Genomic DNA, 21,532 nt, shown 5'->3' with positions numbered 1-21,532 from the left:
TCGATTTTTAAAAATTCGTTACTGCTGCTTAAAGCAAGAGGCGTGCCTCGCACGGTTCTACTTGTAACAGAGCCGCTGTCCGTGGACCAACAAAAACCAGCTCGTAATTCTCGAACCAAATTTCTTGCGGAAAGTGCGAGGAATGCTGTATTAACCGCCGTGTAATTCCTCTACGTCCATTCAGTTTCTGCCCCCGTGTCTCTACAGCCCAGCGAATAACCACTCTCGGAACGAAAATTAACGAGGACAAGTATAAAGCCTCAATAGACAATGGACGACGGCTCCCTGTAGATTATAACATCGCGTACATGCCTGCAGTACCTACAAGTTGAAGGACACAAGTGTGCGCCGTGATGCGGGAGGAGAATCGTTGGTTTGCGCTGACACGGATGGACGGTTATGAACTAAGGTAAGGGTGAACGCGGCTGTGAGAACGGCAACGCCTGCGCCGCATTGCTGCATGTGTATTTATTCGTTGAAGCTCGATCATGACCCGATGCCAGAAATACTAGTCAAGCGTGCGATACCACACCCGGGAATACGGATGACCCGGATAGCGAGGTTAAAGTTGCCGTTGGACGTTGATACGTAAGATAAGCAAATCGCACCACCGGATGAAATTGGAACTTTGTTTACTTGATTCGAGCGTAGACGGAAAATGACCGACGTTCAACATTTACCGCGTACGCGTACCACTGTTGTCCGATTTTCTATATTTCCTTCTCGGTCAATTGCCGAGAACCGCTGCCTGTCAGGTATATATTTATCCATTCATCCATTAGATTTTTCCCGTACTATCTTAGCCAGTTTTGTCGGCTCGAGTAACGTCCATGGAACAACCACGGCCTGTCGGAGGAGCCACTTTGCCATCAATTCGCTTCGGATTCGAACAGAGTTTCGTTATGCATAGATAGACTACTATAAGCGCATCGGTTGAATTATACATTCATACTCACTTGTTCAATTGCACGTGATTTAGACAGGAATGAAACTAGTGAGATGTGAGATTTTTTCTGAGCAAGTATTATTTTTTCAAATCACGAAGTGGTATTTTGTACAAGCTTGCAGATCTTTGTCGGGTAAATACTTTTCCTTGTACAATTCTTGTTTTACTAAAATTGGTGTTTGGTGTTAATTTTGTTTGGAACGCTTGGAAACAATTTGAAACTTGTAGTGGCAGGTACATAATCCGAATTTTTTACACGAAAAGCACCTCACGCATGGCGCGGAACCGCTTGGTGTACGTGAAGCGAAGTTACGCTGTGAGGATTGTCTCAACTTCCATACTTAACAGCAGCTGACTGTTTCTAACGATTACACCGGTAGCTGTAGATGCGTACTCCTATGTACTGCCAAGAGGGGATGAGACACGAGGTTAATCGTCCAATTATAAGCTAAGCTAAGAACTTAATGAGTCGTATTAGATTGCTTCAGGGCCGATAGATATTACGATACCTCCGTCTAAAGCTGAAGCGAAATCGTGCAGGATTTATCTCCCGCAAAGAGTTTATTTCACTTCTTTACAGGCCTGAAATAAATGTGGATTCAGTCGTATTCCGAAACTTTTGTTTCGTTGAATCGTAATACGCCTAGGGAAACGATCATAGATCGCTGATTAAAGTGTAATGGCAAGAATATTGCCGTCAATTTGTAAACCGGATAGGTTGACGGCCGATATAAGTTTCTCGAACGAAATTAAAGTTGAAATTCATTGTTCAGTTTCAATTACTTAAATACCGCATTGACATTGAGAAAAAAGTAGCCCAAAGGAATACTCGCCATTTCAGATCTCGGAGGAACTGTGTAGAATCTCTTGCTGAAACATTTTTATACGTCTCATCAGATTTTAGAAAATTTTTTCAGATTATTCGGAACCATTTTACCATATGCAATTTTTTTTTTTCACTAGCCAAATGAAGTATAATAAAAAATCTTGCGAAAAATCTGATAAAATATGTTACGTAGAGTAAATTTCATGCGCTAAAATTCGAGAGCAAGAGGAGCTGTTATTTTATCAGGGTGACAAACATTCATAGGTTTATACAAAAGCTCGCCGCGTTATAAATAATCGAAAAAATGTTGGTAGCCCTGACAAAACAGAAGCTGCTCTTGCTTTCGAATTTTAGCACAAGCGCGTTAAGCCATTCAGTGGTTAGCGAATCACTCTGTGTACACATATAGACCTATATTATAAAACGTAATAAATATCAGACATGAAAAAAAAAACAAGGTAAACAACCAAAATTCCCTTGTAAAACTTCTTGGTTGCATTACTCAATAATAACAAAATTGACGCTGCAGGTAAAACAACAACAAATAAGTAAGTGAACACCTATATAGTTCAGAAATCTGAGGACTTCAATGCGCAGAATAAATGTTTTAACAAGCGACATGTTTATGTACGTAATGAAGTATAAATACACATACAATTGTACAGATTTGCAATTTTATTCGTCGTTTTTCTTTGCTTTCCCCCCTTTTTTTGGTCCTTTGTGCCTTTGTTTCGAGAAAATCAATACATTTGTACTTGAACAGGATGTCCAGTCATGGTGCAAATTCTAAAATCATGGAATTCTCATGGAATTTGATACCCTTTGGAAAATATCCTAGAAACATCATGGAATTTCATGTCGTGTCTGGAATCTTGTAAACTTTTCTAATCTGGGTTCATAAATATTTAGCAAAATCTTAAAAGTTGGTCGTTAAAACTCTTAATTACTGGAAAATTTTTACTATCGCACCAGTATCTATCTCAAGACTATGGAAGTTACCTATTCTTGTTCATATTTCTATCGTATATTCATTTATGATGTACTTGAAGTCGACCGAGAAAAATAGTAAATTAGATGTAGGAAACCTGTAATGGTCATGGCATTACGTGTTGAGAAAAGCGTTAATTCAGAATGTCCTGGGGCAAGGTACCCTCCGAGGACAACAATACATTACAATGTTGAGCTCTCGATAGAACGTAAGAATCAGAAACATGTAACAGAGTGAGGAACATTTAAATTAAATTAAATCTATGCTTATTGAAGAACACATGCTATCAGGGTGGTACTACAAACCTAGTTAACTAATGAGCTAATCCTACAAGGAACATACATGTATGAGTCGTAATACATTGACATTTGGAAAATAAGATAATCATATCATAGTTCCAGAACAGTTCCAGAGAAAATAATGCTCACTCAATTCCCATGATTTATCACGAAGGACTGAGCTTGCAAAAATGAAACAAAAGATTCTTTTACCTTTCAATGATAAGTTTAATTTGTTCCACTTCCTTTCTGGCTCTTTAACTCATCCCATTCGCTCAGTTGTATAATTAAAATCAGGAATAAGATGCCTGCGGTAATACAGTCGTAAATCACATAACTAATTCAAGTACGAATTTTGCGTTTTATATAATTGCTGTGAATTACTAAGGAGCCTGTAACTTGATAAAGTTGAAATAATTCATCCAGTCAATATCGCAGCACCGTTTTCACGAACCCAGCAATTTTCGGTCGAACCTTACGCGTTAGAACTTGGATGAGTTATTTTTCGAATGCGATATAAACACGTGTCCTTCCAGAGACGTGACATATTTTCGCGGATAAACGTGCAATCAGCCATCTCAAATTAAGGTCCCTTACGTCTGTACCAGCCAGTTTCTTATTGGGAAAGCTTTCCGGGAGCCATAAATAGCAGGAAGTCTCATCTCTCCGCGGTTGAAGAAGACGAAAAAGAAGAAGAAAAAGAAGAGGAAGAAACGCACGGACGGACAGACGGAGAGAAGAGCTTGATACAAAATTGTCCATCGCCGAGGGAGCAATGCGAGCGTTGTCCTGGTAGACAAATTGCGTCTCGTTGTCGTCGTCCTCGTCTTTAAGGCCTCCCATGGGACGTGTCCGCGAATAGAGAGGGGTGGCGGATGTGAGCCACTTCATTCGGCTCGTTCGACCCCCACGGTTTCGGGGACGCCACTCGGCCGAGCTATCAGGCTCTAAGCTGCGGGGGTTAGAGAGAGAGAGAGAGAGAGAGTGAAAGTGAGCAATAAGGGCAGCAATGGCACGTGCCGTCATGGCTTGAGGCCCCGATGCCACGATGAGACGCCATGCGCGATAGATAGGTGTCCAACCGGGTTGTGTCTCACCCGGTGTCTAATAAGAGCTCAGCGCTATCGCTGTCGCTCACTGAAGATATATATTGTCGCTCGTAAAACTTGAGTAAAGACGCCGCGGGGGCGATTCACCCTTCCCCAGGGGATAACCACCACCACCGAGGAGGTGCGCTGCAGGAGGGACTAACCGGTTGGCCCGCGTAAGGTGAAAAATAGTCTTTCACGTCACATCGAGACACCCTAAGCGTGGATTAATGTTCGCTTGAATTCGAATTTGTTAGGGTGAAATCGCAGAATTGGATACCAGATGTTGCACGCACGTTATTACTGGTATGAATTTTCATTCAATTCTCAGTTTTCTGGCTTTCGCCGAGTGTCGGTTGAAATCATATCTGGATTGTTCTTGCCGCCGCTTTGTTCGTTCGCAAAATAGAACTATTGATTACTGGATCAATGACTCTTGGGAATGATTTTACTGTTGAAATGAAATTGCAACTTACGGACTTTGCGTCAGCATTTAAATACAACCACGAACGTGTTTCAAATGAGTTTTTATATCTGCAGAACTTAGTCAAGCTAAGAAGCATGCAAAGTTGACTGATTTCTTTTTTCATATTCAAACGTTGAAAATACCAATTTCTTCTTTGTCTGAATAATTATGTATTACCTGGCATCTTGAAATTTCCAGATTAAGTTTCACGACAAATTACGAGTCGGTGAAATAAATACTTCAACGTATTTAAAACTCGTTTTTCTACGGTTTCAAACGGTTCCAATCAACTTTTTCAGCCAAGACCTAGAGTCAGTAGGGCGTTTCGAGGGGATATCCGTGCATTTGGTATGTCGCGTTTGAAAGGTATTTCAAATACAATTGGATATCGATCGAAGCAAAGAAGGGGAATAAAGGACTGCAAAATCCTGTGCAGTCCTTCCTGAATTCAAAACAACGTTTTAACTTTCGGGGAATCATTCTTATTTCGTATGTCGATATAGAGTAAATCCATTGTCAGACAATCGGCTATCAATAAACGGCGTAGTCACAACAGCGTTTATAGCGGGATCACAGCTGTTTCCCTTTGCAAATAAAAGAGATTCGAATTTCGTTCTCTTTTACCATTTTCACACTTTTCTCAACGAGGACAAAAATGTTACATATTTCGTAGATTGGAAGTAAAACGACGAATATATGTATCGAAAAAGTGGAGTGCCAGCATCAAACTACCCTCCAGTAACCAACCACCCTCTACAGTTATTTTTTACTCACCAATCCATATACCAATCTTCAGAAGCCTCACAGACTACATACTTGTAGAGTAAACACCGTGCAAAAAAAAATCCTGACTAAACAGTATCTCCAGACTCTTCAGTTTTTCGTTTACGGTATAAACTCAACATAGAAGTCTGCATGGCAGAATTATTCGAGAAATCACGTCTTGCTGAGTTATCGATCAACTAAGTTTGAACGAATACACGAGTGTCACTTCTCTGCGACTGCAAACCTTTCACTCTTTGACCGCCCCGTTCTGAATGTTCCTCGTAAAATCGACTCACGGATGTTTTGACACTCAAAATTTCGCAAAGCCGGTATTGAACAGGAACCACCGTCCATTGTCCCTCGTTAGTTTTCCCTCGAGGGTGCCACCGTTTTCCATCTCTCGCCTCCCGGTCCCTACCTTTGATCGTGGAACCGGATAATGGCGATAGCCGATCGTTCGCGCCCTTTAGCCGTTGTCGGCCTGTTCCGCGCTCCTTTGCTCGAGACTTGACTGCTCCGTCAATTCCGGTAATCGTAAGCTCGGCGATTTCTTTTGTAGTCGTTCGCAGATTCCGCACCCTCCTCTCTCACGTCATACGTATTTCTCGCATCTCGATGCTTCCCTTTCCCATCATCCGCCCACCGCCATTGCGAATACCGTCGTATTATTTCCTCCCACTATTTTCATCCGAGATTCACCTCAGCTTTCATTAACTCCACAAGCAGACTACAATAATAATACGTTTTCGCGCGAGACGTTGTGACACAATTTTTCAACCAACTTTGTTCTGACAGTCTACGGTCCGTATTCCGCAGAGGCTATACGTATCCCGGTACGAGTTAGCATCTGTAAACACGTACGGTGGGTTCAGAAATTATTCGCCCGTCAAAATGCCTCGCCGCACTTTGGCCCGCGATGTCTTTTGCAAATTTCAGTACTCAGATGCCCGACCTCCCACAGATTTATCACTCGCAGGATGCGATCAGGCATAATATATGGTAAGAAATTGCACATTCACCGCATTAAATTTGAATATCATAAACATAATCGTTTTAATATTCTGGTGCTCTCGAACTTGCAATGATATTTCTGATGCCAAAAGGTAGCAAAAAGAGGTACCTGTGAAATTTCACAATGCTTCATCAACTCATTAAACGAATAATTTAAAAATAAATGGACAATCTATTCTACCAATCTTTGACGACGCACACGTCCTGCCTATATTTGATATTTCTACTAGCACTACAGTTCTATCCGGCTAGTAAAAATGACTATTGTAATTAGCCTTACACACGGCAAGTTTTATCAATTTTCTACACTGCACATCAATTTACAGTAATCTCGCACGGGATCATTACGAATTTAATAAAACACATCCATTCGCTCTTGAAATTATCCAGAGTCGCAAGCCTACCTGATACAATTGTGTCAGTATTTATGTAGCAACCTCCGTACCTAACCGTCGGCCCTCACCTTCCTTCGCGTATAACGCGTGATATTTATGAATTAGACTTACGCACGCCGGGAAACATGCAAAGCCGCCCCTCCCCAGCTGAAAAGGAGTCAGAATTTCCCAGCGAGCACCTATAATACGGGTGGAAATTCTGACTATCATACATCCGTTGAATTCAGGCAATTTGAAACTTGTACGATCCGACAAATTTCGCGGCTACAGTATTCCCGCTGATGCTTATGAAAGTAGCGAACCATGACCATGTATAAAACCTCTGTAAAGTTTCGTTCGGCCTTGAAAAAAGCTCCACTGAATACAAACACTGCCGTTCTTTCGGGATTTTTTATTGTACGTTATTATTATTTTTTTTTTTTAAACTGCAAATTATTCTACACTACGGTAAGACCACCAAGCCTGTGACGAAAAAGAGAGGACGAAGTATAGAATAAAAGGAGGTGAATTTATGTTTGGCTTTATGTGTATGTGACAGGGTGATATTCTCTTGTTTCTTGGGGCCAAGAGAGTCGGTTTCCAAAGATCGATAATCCACCTTCCTGCACTCAGGCCGTTTCAAGCTCGCCAGTCCTTTCAGCTGATCCATAATTCGTCGGGAATCTACCGCCGCGGTAGAACCCGCAAGATTGGAATTATGTTATATTCATGTCCGAGCGTTAGTTTTCACTCAACTCTCTTTCCGCACTCCGACCTCTCCGGTAATCGGGAAAGTTAAACATTAAACTTGGCTCTTATTAAAACTACATTTCTCTTTTCTCAACCGTAAACTTTCACTGCCTACTTTTTTCAACATTCATCATTGTTACGTTAAAATAACTGCTTTGTTTCAATGTACAAAGCTTCTCGAGAGTCAAAGTTCCGCCTCAATGGAATAATAGCGAAATTCATTCACGTTCCTAAATTCTGATTCCTGGAATTCAAATCTGTATGAAATTCCATGGCTTTTCATATCACGTCATGTTAGTGAATTTTAATACGTAGTACTGACCTTACAATGGAAAGCCCGGTATTTCGAAGAATTTGAAATCGGGTGCCAATAACTCTGCACATACCTCTATAAAAATGAATATAATCCACCAATAATCCACCCTAATTCACGTGGGTTTTAATATTACGAGAATCGATCCATATTCATACATGTACAGCGCTGATGAGTCACTGATTATTCTGAATTGGTATCTTGAAAATTCAATCAAATCTCGCATCGTTCGATTTTTCAATTTACGTCTAGAACTAAGGTAACATTTTTCATACCGAATACTCCCGGCTTGGATTTTAAACGGAATGAGATGTATTCACGAAAATATGCTGTTTAAATTCTTGCGAATTGACTGCGCAAATTCAGCTGTGCAAGACGTTGGAAAGGTTTCTTAGCAACTGCAATATTGTTACATGACAATACGTATCATACTTGTGATCGTGTGCATTTTTCTTTTCTCTTCACCAAGGTAATTGAAGCTCGCATTGGATGAGGTTCAAGACTGTGCAATTTGTATACTTTCTTCCGAAATATGCCAACTCGGGGCATAGCGAATTCGTTCTTAAATCCGTTTTAAATTCAGGATTTGTTGAAGCCGCTTTTTACAACGCAGTTTTTCCTGTTCGTTCGCTCTGACTATAAAGACCTTAAGACCCACGGTCATCCTGTCAGAAACGTCGGTCTTTTTATCGTCGCGCTCAAACCAGTTACCAGCTAACAGGCGAAGTAGTACAATTAAAACTTTGCTCTCGTAACTAATTCCATTGTCTCTTATGCCCCGGTCGTTTCTCCAGACTCAATTGCTTTCGAGGATACCACAGGGAGTAGTGCCTAACCCTTTCCGCGGCTTCTGGTTACCGTTGTCGAGACATTTCAAAGCGAGATCGTCCTTATGGAGAAATCTAAGCCACGAACGTAGGTGCGGGTGTAGGTACAAAACTGCCTCGAAACGAAGAGTTCACGATGTGCCGAGCTTTTAGCGGTAAGCCTTGTTGCGGTAATTGAACGAAATATAGAAAAATATCGTTTATCTTGGGTAAACAGCATTATCGTCTCCATATGTGTTTTATCAGATATAGAAGTAAGGTATATTATTACACTGCCGCATTGGGAGGCTGCGATATCAGCAGCCATAATTGAACCTGAAAGTTATTCAATTACACTCACCTACGAATACTGTCGCGAAAAAGGGGTTGTCCCTTTAGCAGCTTGATAACTACCGCTGGTCAAGCTTGTTGTACGTGCGAATTGAGTTAAAGTTTGGGCACATATTGCACTTCATACCCAGACTCGATGCTCTCTATAGATATTACCACAGCTCAGGGCGATTTTTCCCTACATTTATTCTTTTTTTCTTTCTTCTTTTCATCCGCGTACAACGGCGGACGAGGTCGGATTGATGTCTCGATTAAAATGAAATAATGGACGAATTTCTCTCCGCTCCTGAAATTGCTAGATTAGACCGAAAGCCAGATGAAATATGACAATGTAATTGATTCAGCATTGATTTTCTATGGCAAAGTGGATGAAGAACGTGGTACAAGCGCACTCCTTGTAGACACGAGGTGTCTTACCCGTAATCCTTCACCCTCACCGCGTCTTGCCATCTTTATATCTCGTACAAAATGACATCAGCTACGCCCTGAGAACTACTGCCAGGAAGACAAAAGCCGCACTGTCAAAAAGCAAGGAAGATGGAGAGCGGAACGTGTTTCTGCAACTATTTTTCTCCGGTCGCTGATTCTTGATCCGGCGTTCACGGGTCCTTATATTTTTCTCGGTTCTCCCCATCCTCCGCAGATAGTTTATCTTACAAATCGAGGGTCAATTTTACGCGCGATTAAATTTTCCGTTGAAGTAGGCCAGCAGGAAAAAAGACATAAATTGTTAACCTTAGAGGGTTTCAAAATTTATAGTAAATTTACATGATAGAACTTTATTCGAAAGTACGTTGAAATAGGTAACGGCGGGTAAAGTTGTCAAAAAAAAATATATATATATAAATATAAATATCAGTGGTAACTAGTAAACTTGTCCCTATTTCTCACGTTCTCAATTTTCGTTTAGTGTCTACAGTGACGCATTGCTATTGTTCGATGACTCGATCCCTTGTAGTTGCCCGGAGTTATTTGCAATGTGCCGAATATTTACATCGCGCAACGCGATACGACGTCCTTCAAAGTTTCATACACCGGACTGGTTATTAGGTCGCGACGTTATCGAGCACGTAATCGACGGACAGACTGCACAGCCAGCCGGTACCCTTTCAAAATATTAATTCGCTCGAGTACGCGGACTGTGCAAAGCATTTACGGATACAGACAGAGACGCCGTGCAGCGTAACATCATCAACGAGCAGATAGTGCATTAAACGTGCACAAGTAGGGCGAATTCGCGTACTCGCTACACGGCAAGACGGTCTCTATGCCAATAACTTTGAAGCACGCCTAACCGTGGTGATGTGTATTAAATATAGGGGTTTGTCGCACGCCCCAGCAGAGCACATGGCTGAACGGGCGACGATGGCTGCTTGCCTGGGTGGCTCGGCTGTCTGCCTGGTTGGATACCTGGCTGATTGGTTAGTTGGCGACCGCCACCCAACCGACCTTGCGTCTACGAGTTCGCAAGTATTGCGACGCTGGTCTGGTCTACGTGTGCCGAGGGAGTGAGGGAGTGTGTCACAATCAGCCATATACGAATTGAACCGAGACAAGTAACTGGGAAAACGCTTCGGGGTGTCGTTGGGTAGTTGGACGAAAACTTCGAATTGATCGCTGTAACCGCGTTACAAGATCAACGATAAGTGTCTTACACCGCTCGTCTAACGCGAATTTGCAGTAGCTGAGTATGCGAGCTATGTGAGCTTTTGAAATATTCTCACAAGGGTTCGACTTCGGAGACGAAACACTCTTGCTCTACTTCATCTCGCACCCTTGTCTCTGAGGGTTCAGGCGTCACAGTCGGATGAGATTTACTACGCGCTCGTCAATTTAGTATTCATGAATAGTTACGTTCCGACGGAGTTGATAGTACCGCGGCAGACGTGAACTCGTAGATCGGCTGACAAACTCTTCAACGGTATCGGAGGTGACAAAATATTCCGAAATTGATGGCACTGGTTTATCGCGATTACGAAGTGAACACCAATCTGTTCGTTGTACTCACGTCTCCCAATTTCTCTCTACGTAACTGTAAGCTCGTGTTATCCTTCGTAGAATAATTCCATACCGGTACAGAGACACACCTGGGCTAGAATTCTGTAAGGAATAGAGCAGCATCGAAGTTTCAACTGTTTAGAAACTAAGGGGAAACTGTAGCGGCGGCAGCTGATTGAAGTTGAGTTGAAACGTGCCAAGTAGTATAATCGCAACGATACAACATGAAGTTATATATGCTTCCGTTGTGTTATTTCAATGCAGGTAGTAACTCTATCTATACAATACGCTTTGATACGCTGTATCAATGCAGGTCGTATAATTTGTTCGTATGGACGATATAATAGTTCTCGTATCTAGGGTGTAAATCGTTACGCTCGTGATGCAAACAATATTTTTTTCCCTACGAACCATCAAATTGCAGAAAAACATTGTACAAAATTTGCCAAAAAAAAAAAAACAGAAAAAAGAAGGACAAAGAATAATAATACTTCATTGTTAAAAATATATTTATTTATGCTCGTTAAAAATAATGATGATATAAATTTTTTGTTTCACCGCACAGAAAGGTTTTTAACTAACCAAAAAAATGAATCGGACTCTATCGTGTGATTTACAAATGGAAAACTGAATTCAATCAACCTTTATCAATCAATTGCTGAAACTGAAAATAAGTATTGTTAATTATACCTCCCGAAGTTTGGCCTGTAGTTTCTCCTGGGTTTGATTGGCATTGTTGTTTTAAGCAAATAAATAACTCCAGTACCCACCCCTTGAAGATAAACTGAACTGGAAATTCTCGGAATCAAACTAACCTCAACCATGAATGCGAGAGACGATTCGGGGAATTTAGGTTCTTTTTCATTATATACGTACCGGTGTGTAAAACCGGATTTTACACCTGCCGAACGGACTGTAAAATCCCATTTTACGCCTACGTAGGGCAAAAAATTATTTTCGGTATCGCCTGCACTGAGCACACGACTGGTGATGTATCGATTTGTACATTTCTCCGTAAAAATTTCTCCAATGCAAAAAGGAAATCCTCGTTCACGTGTAATATAATGGCTATCCGATTTACGGGACGATATCCACGCCCCGTCCGAAAGCAAACAATCGCGTATTTAGCGAGAAGATTGCCAGGATGAGGATCGTCGCTGCAGCGATGCCTTGATCCTTTACGACGGACCCATCATCACTGGCCAAGCAACTCGTAAAATCTCGAATCACTCGCATAAAATCAGCCTACACTGTAGGCACCGTCACCTGCGCGTATAGTAATAATCTTGTAGGATCAGTGATTGGATCTAGAGTTAGAAACTTTATCGTGTGTGTCCTCGGTAAGCTATTTGAGCCTGAAGATAATCGAACCTGTTTTATGCTCTAGTGTATTTACGCTGTGATGTGTGTATACACGAACAAACACTGCGAGGAGCGTCGACGAGTTTCGAAGGCGTGAATAAATCGGACGTTGGCAAAAATGCAAATAAATATGTAAATCTTCAAATTCTGTTGACGACGGTCGTTTTCGAGGTAGAGAGGCAGGGTCGTACCTTAAAGATTATCTATAAATTTTACCCTACAGCTAAAGTTGGAGAGAATTAAATCATTAAATTCTGCAAATTCACCAAGGTCCATTTCTTTATTATACATATATTTGAAATCTGTGATGGAAGTAAGTTAAACCTGATCGCTACACATACGAATTCGTTTCATCTCCGTATACGCGTATCACGTGAACTTCAAAGAATAATATTTTCACTCCCAATATCTTAGAAAAGAGTGTGAAAAATACAATTTTCCAGGACACTCTGTATCGATGAAGCGTTACGTAGCTCCACGGTAAACCCGCGTTCACCTCCATGTAGTGAAAATTTGCTTTTCACCGCGAATTTAAGTGAAATTCAGTAGGAAGCCATAGTACTGTTTACTCGAAGCCCTTATGAGTCAAACTTTAACTATATATCGCAGTGAAGAGCGGGGTCGCCGACTCATCTATTTTTTTTTTTTTTACTGTGAGATAAGAAACTAATTATTGAAGAGCAACTGCAGAGAATATATAATTATACCTTCCGGAAATTTTCAATTAAAATTAATTAACCGATAAAGTTACCGCAAGATTTCCCCACAAAGTTGAAAAAATATTTTATGGCGTTCGCCGCGATTCAATTCGTAATTTGGCTTCGTACTGCAGGTATAGCGGGATGAAATAAATCCCGTAAGCCTGCTTTTACTGGACAAGTAAGACGCTGTTCGGCACGTGACTACCTTGTAATTGTTAAAAGAGTAATAAGGCGCGCCCCTATTCTCCGCTCGTTAAAGCTTATCCTCAGAAAACAGAAGGGTCAGCGTCCGGGGAATCCGGACGTTCATCCTCGCGTGTTTCTACAGGTAAAGCCTCTCTTCACGTTTCACTTGGACCTCACGACGGGACTTAAAATTAGTTATTTATACGGCGAATTTACCCCCGCGAAAAGCCTCGCTCACCCTTGAGTTGATAATCACTCAGTTTGGTGCTTAGCGAGGATCCGACAATGTTCAGGGCTCGACCTCGCAGCTTGCAGAATTTTCCAACGAATTTTGATTAGTCAACGCGCGAAAGAGTGGATAAGGTATTCAAACTATCGAGCAGCTTGAAAAGCTCGCATCGCGAAATGAGGCGAAATTTTTCGCTAATGGACGTCTGCGCTGGCTATGTGAGTTTCAAAAGTGGCGGAGAGGCTCGCTCCGGAGTTTTCTCACAAGTCACGGATCTCATTACAACATTCTTTGGCCTTATCTTCTCCACACGTATAGGCGTCAAAGTACGTCTCGGCTTCTTCCGTGCTATTATATTATTTCTGTATTCCGTATGCAAAGTATAGTCTGCATGGATATTTTTCTACCAGCTTCTCTTTACGCCGGCGAAAATCCCGAAGGGTAAAAAACTCGGGCTCCGTTCGTACCCCTAAATTCTGGGTCGTTGATTTCAGATCAAAGAAAGGTCTGCCCGTTTTATTTCTCCAACGGTACGAGGAGGTCGATTCGGCTTATCTTTCACCCTCGTACCTACGCGCACCTTCGATATATATCGCGAGAACTGTAAATACGACAAGGTTCGTTTTTTCTTCTTCATCTTCTTCTTTCTCGTATTCAATAATCCGCCTGAACGTAACGCTGAGGCGTGCATTTATCGCTTGTATCAAAGGGAATTGCTAGCTCGACACAGTGCTTAGCTCGCTGCGTTTCCACCGCAAATATTATATTATAGTAGTCAAACACGTTCGGATAATCCGTTTCGTTCGGGAAAGAGATCGCGTAACATGTAAAGTAAGAGAAATTACTCCCGTGCTTCTGATATTTGCCTCGCAATTCTCACCGCATTTCTCATCCACCTATCTCAAGTCAGACCGGATCTTCGACCGGCGAAACGTGCCTCGGCAATTCCCTGCCTATCTGATGTTTCTTTTACCTCCCACGATGAAATTCCGTTCGCGTCCCCGACGTCTACGTATCTTTTATGTCAAACTGTGCAGCCACGTCTCCGGTTTTACGGTGTTTCATAATTAAATTTCGCAAAGCAGGTAACCCTTCCGTTTGTTCCCAAGTATAGGTATGGTGTTAACGAAACATTCAACGGTTTAATAGGACGTTTCATTTTGCAAAGGATACGCTGGAAAGTTATCACACACCCACCGCGATATCCGATCCTGTACGGTTGAAACCTTCTTCCTTTCAGACTGTGTTATACCTTGCTAGTAATTTTTAATTTCCTTTTATCGGCTGATCGTAATTTCACGTTCAGCTTGAGACGATTTCGTTCACTTGGCTGGACCTGCCTCTTCGGAGGCAGTCACATTTCAGTCTTGGATCAAAGTAGCGGCGATTTTCAGAAGGCAAACTACTCATGCTGCAGAAATTCGATAAGCCTGAAATTCGGAGAGAAAAAACTGCTTTTTTCGGTGAGTAAAATTGAAACTTCGTTCGTGCGCGGACAAATGAGTTTTGATATATGTATATATATATATATTAAATATATATATATATTATTATAAATATATATATATATATATATTATATATATATATAATTATATATATATATATTGCCTTGAGATTTCTGATTCTGTATTCCATACAGTCAGCTAAAATGCTTACATCTATTTGGAAATCTGCGTCCATCTCGCTATTATGTTTCCTCGGAGCAGCATTTCTAGCAACCAAATAAAAAAAATCTACAAAAATTACTCATATCGATAAAACTGTACGAATGCTTTGCGAGCTTTTGCGTAAGCAAAAACTTTTAGTGATTCTCTAATTTATGTTAACCGTAGACTATACTTCTAATTCACCAGAGGTTTCTAAAAATTGTGAAACTATGTCTTTGAAGCGCTCTTTTTATCCAACATTTGTAAAAACTGATTGCAAAAAATCAGCGACCGTGCAGTTTTTTGAGCTCGGCTATACGGGTGTGCCATTCGTCGGATTAAAAGGGGGATATTCGTCAAATTTGCGAGCCGGGAAAAGTATGTACCGTTTTTCTTAATTCGAGCGCGGGCGTGCACCTGAAAAAAAATTGGGTCCGTTTGTTGGTTGAATGTTTACCACGCAGTGAAGCGGACCAAATTAGGGATATTCCGACTGGTAACGAAATGCACGAAGCAAAAGTTTCGTTCATACCCGTATTATAACTTTAAAGTACGTCACAGGCATAATAAGAGGGTGAAATTTGGTGAGTGGAAAGATACAAAAAGAAATTCATCCACCCGATCAAAATACCTAATTATAATCTCTCTCAATTATTGGCTTGATTAAATACCAGCAAAAGGGTTTCTGGTTCTTTAACGCAGTTGCTCGTCAAAGGGTTGTGAAAATTCGCGCTTCATGTTTCCGGGGGTGACATCGATCAATGATCGTCACAGGGACTGAAATTCAAAATTACCTCCAGGTAACAAAATCCTTACGCTATCGTGGATACAGCTTCGAAACCCTGTTTTCGATATCCGGAGAGAAAAAGAAACATGAACCCCTTTTTAAAATATCAATAAACATTTCCGATCAGACAGCAACGCGAGTCGTCACAAAACGGGTCAAAAAGATCAGGGGCCGTCAAGTTACAAGGTACATGCAAATGTATTCAATGTTTCACGTATTTGTAGGTATTTTTTCGAAGAAACGAGTTGGTGTCCAGTTACAGTGGTCAAAATTCCGCAAAGTCAAGTACTAGTTACGACGTTCCATGCGTGTACGTCGTCCGTTAGAAAGAGTCAACCTCAAACTGGTTTCGGTGCCATTCAATTTGCGGCTTCAAGTTTGTTGAAAGTAAACTCAGAGCCACACCGAGTCGGGGCTACAGTACAAACAATTCTTTACCGTAACGCGTCGACGCCGCGTGCACGTTAATATCAGGTTTTTAGGCCGAGTAAGAACCCCCGGGAAACGTTACGTTTCGCGAATTACGTCAGCGAGCTTACCTACCGACGAACGCCAGATTCTCACGAGCTTCCACGCAGCAACACCGATAATCGCCCCGCACAACGAGTTCGGCATCCCCTGGGCGCCGCAATAATTGCCGTGCAAACTGTGCAAAGGTTGCCTTGAACCACGTCGCGCCGATCCTCGAGACTGTAAAAGCATTTGCCGGGCTCCGAGCTTTTCTTATTGGTCCTCCAGGCGCTCGATGCATTTGGCAAACGAACCCTTGTCTGTGTAACGTGCACTCCATTCAGCGGTCTCAAAAGCTTTTGAATTTAGAATTTTCTCAGTTTACGTACGGATGTACTTTGGCAAACGCGGAGCGATCATCCAACTTCGTGGGATAGATAAGCTCGATCCAGAGCCGTGGCTTAATTCGCTTGCATTTGAAATCTGTTCCTGGACTGTGGAAGAACTAATTTCAACAGCATGCTGAAATTGTGAAATCGAAATATCGGAAAATAGAATGAGATAGATAGATAAAACTGAACTGGATGTTCTCTTGCCATGTGCCGATAATTTTATATTATTTTCACGCGCTTCTCATCCTCATTAAAGAAGTGTGAAATTTTTTCTCTTCTTATTTTTATTATTCAAATAACTCGAAAACTGTACGAACGATAGAATCGGAGATTTATTCAGTTCTAAGCTAAAAAAAGCTGCGACGACTGAGACCAAAATCATGAGAATCGTTTGATCCATTCTCGAAATATTATCTTTTTTCATTTTACAAATTCTTACCACCTCATCTATTGTTCGCGAATTTCAAAATTTGACAACACTCTCAAGGACCATGAATGCGTAAATTTAATTCTAAAGCTATAGACTCTAATTCGCGATGAACTATAAGTGAAACCATAGTACCTACGTAGAATTTAGTCGAGAATATTATACTCTCGCCCATCAAAGTTCAACCAAAAGTCGCAGCTCACCGCTACGACAGCCATCCACATATGTATCTTTTTCCTCAATTTTGCTTACCGCTGGTTTCGTCTCGTACCTGCTCCAGTCGATGCTTTTGAATTTCATCGTCAGATTAACCTTCGCGCCAATACCGTAGTACCTAGCAATATGCTATACGTATGTATATTAGGACGTCTGACTTGGAGAGAGCGGCGAACCGAGGTCAATTATTCAAGACCCGACTCTTTGACAAGTCACGAAAATAGAACGCCTTTCCGAACTTGCAACGGTGAATAGACGAGGGTGTAGCCTCGAATCATCGGGCTTCTTCGTCGAGATGAAAAAACCAAGGCTATTTTAATAATCAAATAGCATTTGCTGCTGCGTGTAGGACTCGTCAGTTCCGTTCTTCCCCGCGGCGGCTACCTGCTCCAGAATATCTTGTAATCGAGTCGTTTGTATTCGTCAGCTGTTGCCTTGTATCTAGCCGTTCGCTTTAATTAACCACCTAAAATATTATTATGGATGTAAGCTTTTCCTGGAAAGGGACGCGATGCCCGTATAATCCTCGTGTGCGTTACGAATATATACATTATACATGTGTGCATGTATATACGTTACGCACGTACGCGTCCATATATGTGGACGTGACTGTGTGCGCACGCAATCTTGTTATTACATGTCCGCGGCTATCACTGTGCATCACGTGATACTCGGACAATTCGATTTCCTTCGCAGCGGAAAACCATCTGCAAGCACAACTCTCGTCCGGAAAAAGAACCCGGCTGGCACAAAGTGTTCGCAGCTACAATTAGGAACACCAGGAAAGAGGAGGGTGGGCAATGCTTCGTACCCTCATTTCCTCGTGACTATTTGTATGTATGTAGAAGCTCGTATTGTACGAGGAAAAAACGAGTTACAAGAAAATAAGAAAAATGCCCGAAAAACAGCAACAATTTTTTTCGCCCTTTCTCAACGCCCCTTTCAAATAAGCTGAGCTGCCTCAAACGAAATTAGTTTTTATTTATATAAAGCAATCGCGCGGCTCGTACGTCTGGTTAGCTCACGTTTAACGTCGTCACATTTTCCGCAAAACGAGACACTCAAATTAGCCTAATTAACATAAATCTCAATTAATTAATTCAAGGTAAACGGGGGAAAACAAGTTTACGCGTGCTCCACCGACCCGAATGATCGTATGCCACGAGAAATATGGTCATGGATTCAAAGATCGCACGTCGGTGTTGGTTAAAGTGTTTGAAACTCTTCAATTTTCAAAAATAATTTTTACACCCCGACAATTGTTCGTGTTTAATTTCTTTCGCCGGAACATTATTTTCGAAGAACAACCAAGCGACCGCTGAATAAGCGTCGAGTTCTCGCTTTAGCCAAATATCGTCCAATGTTCTCAGGTTCGTTATAAGACTTTTGACAGTCCGCAATTTGGAGTAAGCTTTTAGCTGACTCGAGCACTCAGCAGTCCCCGATTGCGTAGAAGCTCTCTCTCAGCTCCACTCGTCGGATGCAAAAATCTTGAACAAACGAATTCACGGGCTGTAAAACCGACGACGAGTTTCTTTCTGCGTACATATTGATCTCCGCACGAACTGCTCCCTTATCCAGTAAAAGCTCTTCTCCGTATAACCACAAACTGCAGCTTGTGCAGCGAAGTCTCGATTATATCGAATCCCAAGTTACCTGGACCGTTTCATTTTCTCGGTAAAGGTATTCTGATTTTTTTTTCTGACCCTCGCGCAGATATCTACAAATCAGGGATGGCCAACCCTGTCGATCGTGTTTCGATCACGGCTATTAGGCCAGTCGATCGCGACAAGGCAAAAAAAAATACATGACTCTGTCAAAAAATATTTCGTTTAGTTCTGTGGTAAAGATTTGAGATCGGTAGATCGCACAAAATCTGGACAGCAGACGGCAGATCGCGGATCTGATCAAGTTGACCGTCCCTGCTATAAATCAATTCGAGACCAAACTACACTGCGTGTTTTTCTTTTTTTTTCCTCTTAAATTCTTGATGCGAATCGCTTCTTGGCCGAGTAACCGTATTTCGACAACGCGTATTGAGACACTCGGTAGAGGTTCAAATCGGATAAAAAAAGGTGCATTCATCCGAAAAACGGTCGATCACGAAGGGAACCCCATTTTCGAACAGCCGGAGCATTCATCCGTAGGTGTAATATATGAGCACCTTTGACGCACACCTGCACGGTGCGCCAATTCCCGTCTATATTTATTCGAAAGTATATATGTAACGAAAATAAACATACGTCAGGCTGAAACGAGCACGTGTTTGCATCGGTGAACTTCTTCTTTCGCCGGCTTTTGTACCACTCGAAGTTCGTCATGCAGAACAGAAATAAAGAAAGATACGAAACGACGTATTGGCGCGGCATATCCTGCATGGCTCGTGTTCGGGTATCGGAAAATAAGGGTTCGGGTAAATTATGTTATTAGCTATAGTGGTTCGTGCATATCAAAGGAGTCATCCTATTTTGCCAAAAACGCCATTATGTAACATTCTTCGTACGACCATTGTAACGACAATGCCGTTTCTTTGTTATGTTTCAGACCGAGGAATGCATAAAAAACCACGACCCTCACGCTTACTGCGTTGTCTATTCAACAATTGATAGCAGCTCCGTGCACGCTGCTGAAAAAGTTTTGCAAGAACTCTGGCGAATGGATCACGTTTCTTGCAAAGCCGTGATACTTGTTGGGAACAAAATTGATCTCGTCAGGGCGACGCTCGTCTCACCCGAGGGTAAGAATCCACCATATTATGTACGATAGTTCGGCATTCCTTCTGTATTTCGAATATCTGCAACACGAAATTGGGTGGATGGTGGTTAATATTATCTACGCAGCGATTACCCTTCCGATCTAATTACATTCTTGAGTGAATATTCGGGTGAATTTATCGCACTCATTACTCTGGACCGTATCCGGGTTGCCGCACTGTCAAAATGCTTCTTTGTACGTTCTGAGACCTTAGAGACACAGGACAGAGGATGGGGCAGTTGGTAGTCACAACCCCGGCACATTCAACGGAGTGAATTATTGTCAGAGGCAACTGTCTGACGTCAGCGTCGACGACGTGTTTCACGCATGAATAAATTTCCCCGCTTCTGCAAAACGGGAATTCAGAATATGTTTGATGCAATTCTGAAATTATACGTAGAATGAACGTCACGCAAACGTCGAGCAAATGTTATCTGGTTTACTTCAAGGCTGCAGCCTGTGCTCTCCACGCATGCACGGGCTGGAATATTATTCACCCGGTTGAAAAAGCACCAAGTGTCATAAAATGCCAGTATTTTCAAATCGAGGGGTATACACTCTTATGTCTGTAATATAGATATCATCTGCTTTAAGCTTGCTGGAAATGTGGAAGAAAAATACGTGATCCCATGGCATGGGAAGACTTTAACGAACGGTAATAAGGGATTTAATCGTGCAATAAATTCTCAGCGAAGTTTAACGAGAGAGGAATGACGAGATCCTGACGGAAAAATGACGGTCAGGAAAGGACATGATCGTTGCATTTACATGCGTACTCAACTCAGAATTCAACGCTGACACCAGAAATCCAACCACAGAGTCTTTCGAAGCGACTCCTGTAGGTCCGCGAACTTGCACAATTTCAGATCAGGATCTTTTCGAAGGGGCTGACGCGGATGGGGGAATTTGACCACAAATAGATGGTCTGATGGAAGCGGAAATTGCTGTGTTAATGGCGGACTGTCAACGGCATAGAATGAGAATCTAAAGTCAGTCGAGTGATTCGGACAGACGATAGGGGCGGGATAATCTCACACGAAAGTGACGGTGCAAAATCTAAGTGATATCGACGTCGCGTGTTCGTTCGGTTTCTGAGCAAATAAAACGATTATAAAACGCTCACGAGTTAGAGCCTAACGATGATCATAGTTGAGAAGGGCAACAATTGTGTCGCCAAACTCACTTCAGCTATTGGTCACCTGCAATTGATGACGCACAAAAAAAAAATCGTAGTATTTCTGCAATAAATTATACATCGCACAGTCGTGGCCAAGTTAAATCAACGTTTTATTTGACATGTATCAAAAGCACTAAATCCGTACTTGAATTTGGGCAGAATGTCTCTACGCTGAACAATATTTTGAGCGAGGACCGTAAGCAGAGCCTTCGCAGAGTTCATATCCTGACAGAAATTGCATGA

The 21,532-nt window shown here is 41.9% G+C and overlaps 1 protein-coding gene across 2 annotated transcripts in view; it reads left to right on the top strand.

The window, feature by feature from the left end:
* Positions 1 to 21,532, top strand: part of LOC124214037 (uncharacterized) — an 84,083-nt gene that overhangs the window by 58,140 nt on the left and 4,411 nt on the right. For both annotated transcript variants that reach the window (XM_069134041.1, XM_046615999.2), the window contains one exon: positions 19,903 to 20,095. In XM_069134041.1, coding sequence (XP_068990142.1) covers positions 19,903 to 20,095 — 193 coding nt within the window. The remainder of the gene's footprint in view (positions 1 to 19,902; positions 20,096 to 21,532) is intronic.

This window comes from Neodiprion pinetum, chromosome 3 (genome assembly GCF_021155775.2).
Source record: "Neodiprion pinetum isolate iyNeoPine1 chromosome 3, iyNeoPine1.2, whole genome shotgun sequence".
Taxonomy (NCBI): domain Eukaryota; kingdom Metazoa; phylum Arthropoda; class Insecta; order Hymenoptera; family Diprionidae; genus Neodiprion; species Neodiprion pinetum.
Note: the sequence above shows the minus strand (reverse complement) of the source record. Positions and strands in the feature narration are given on the sequence as shown.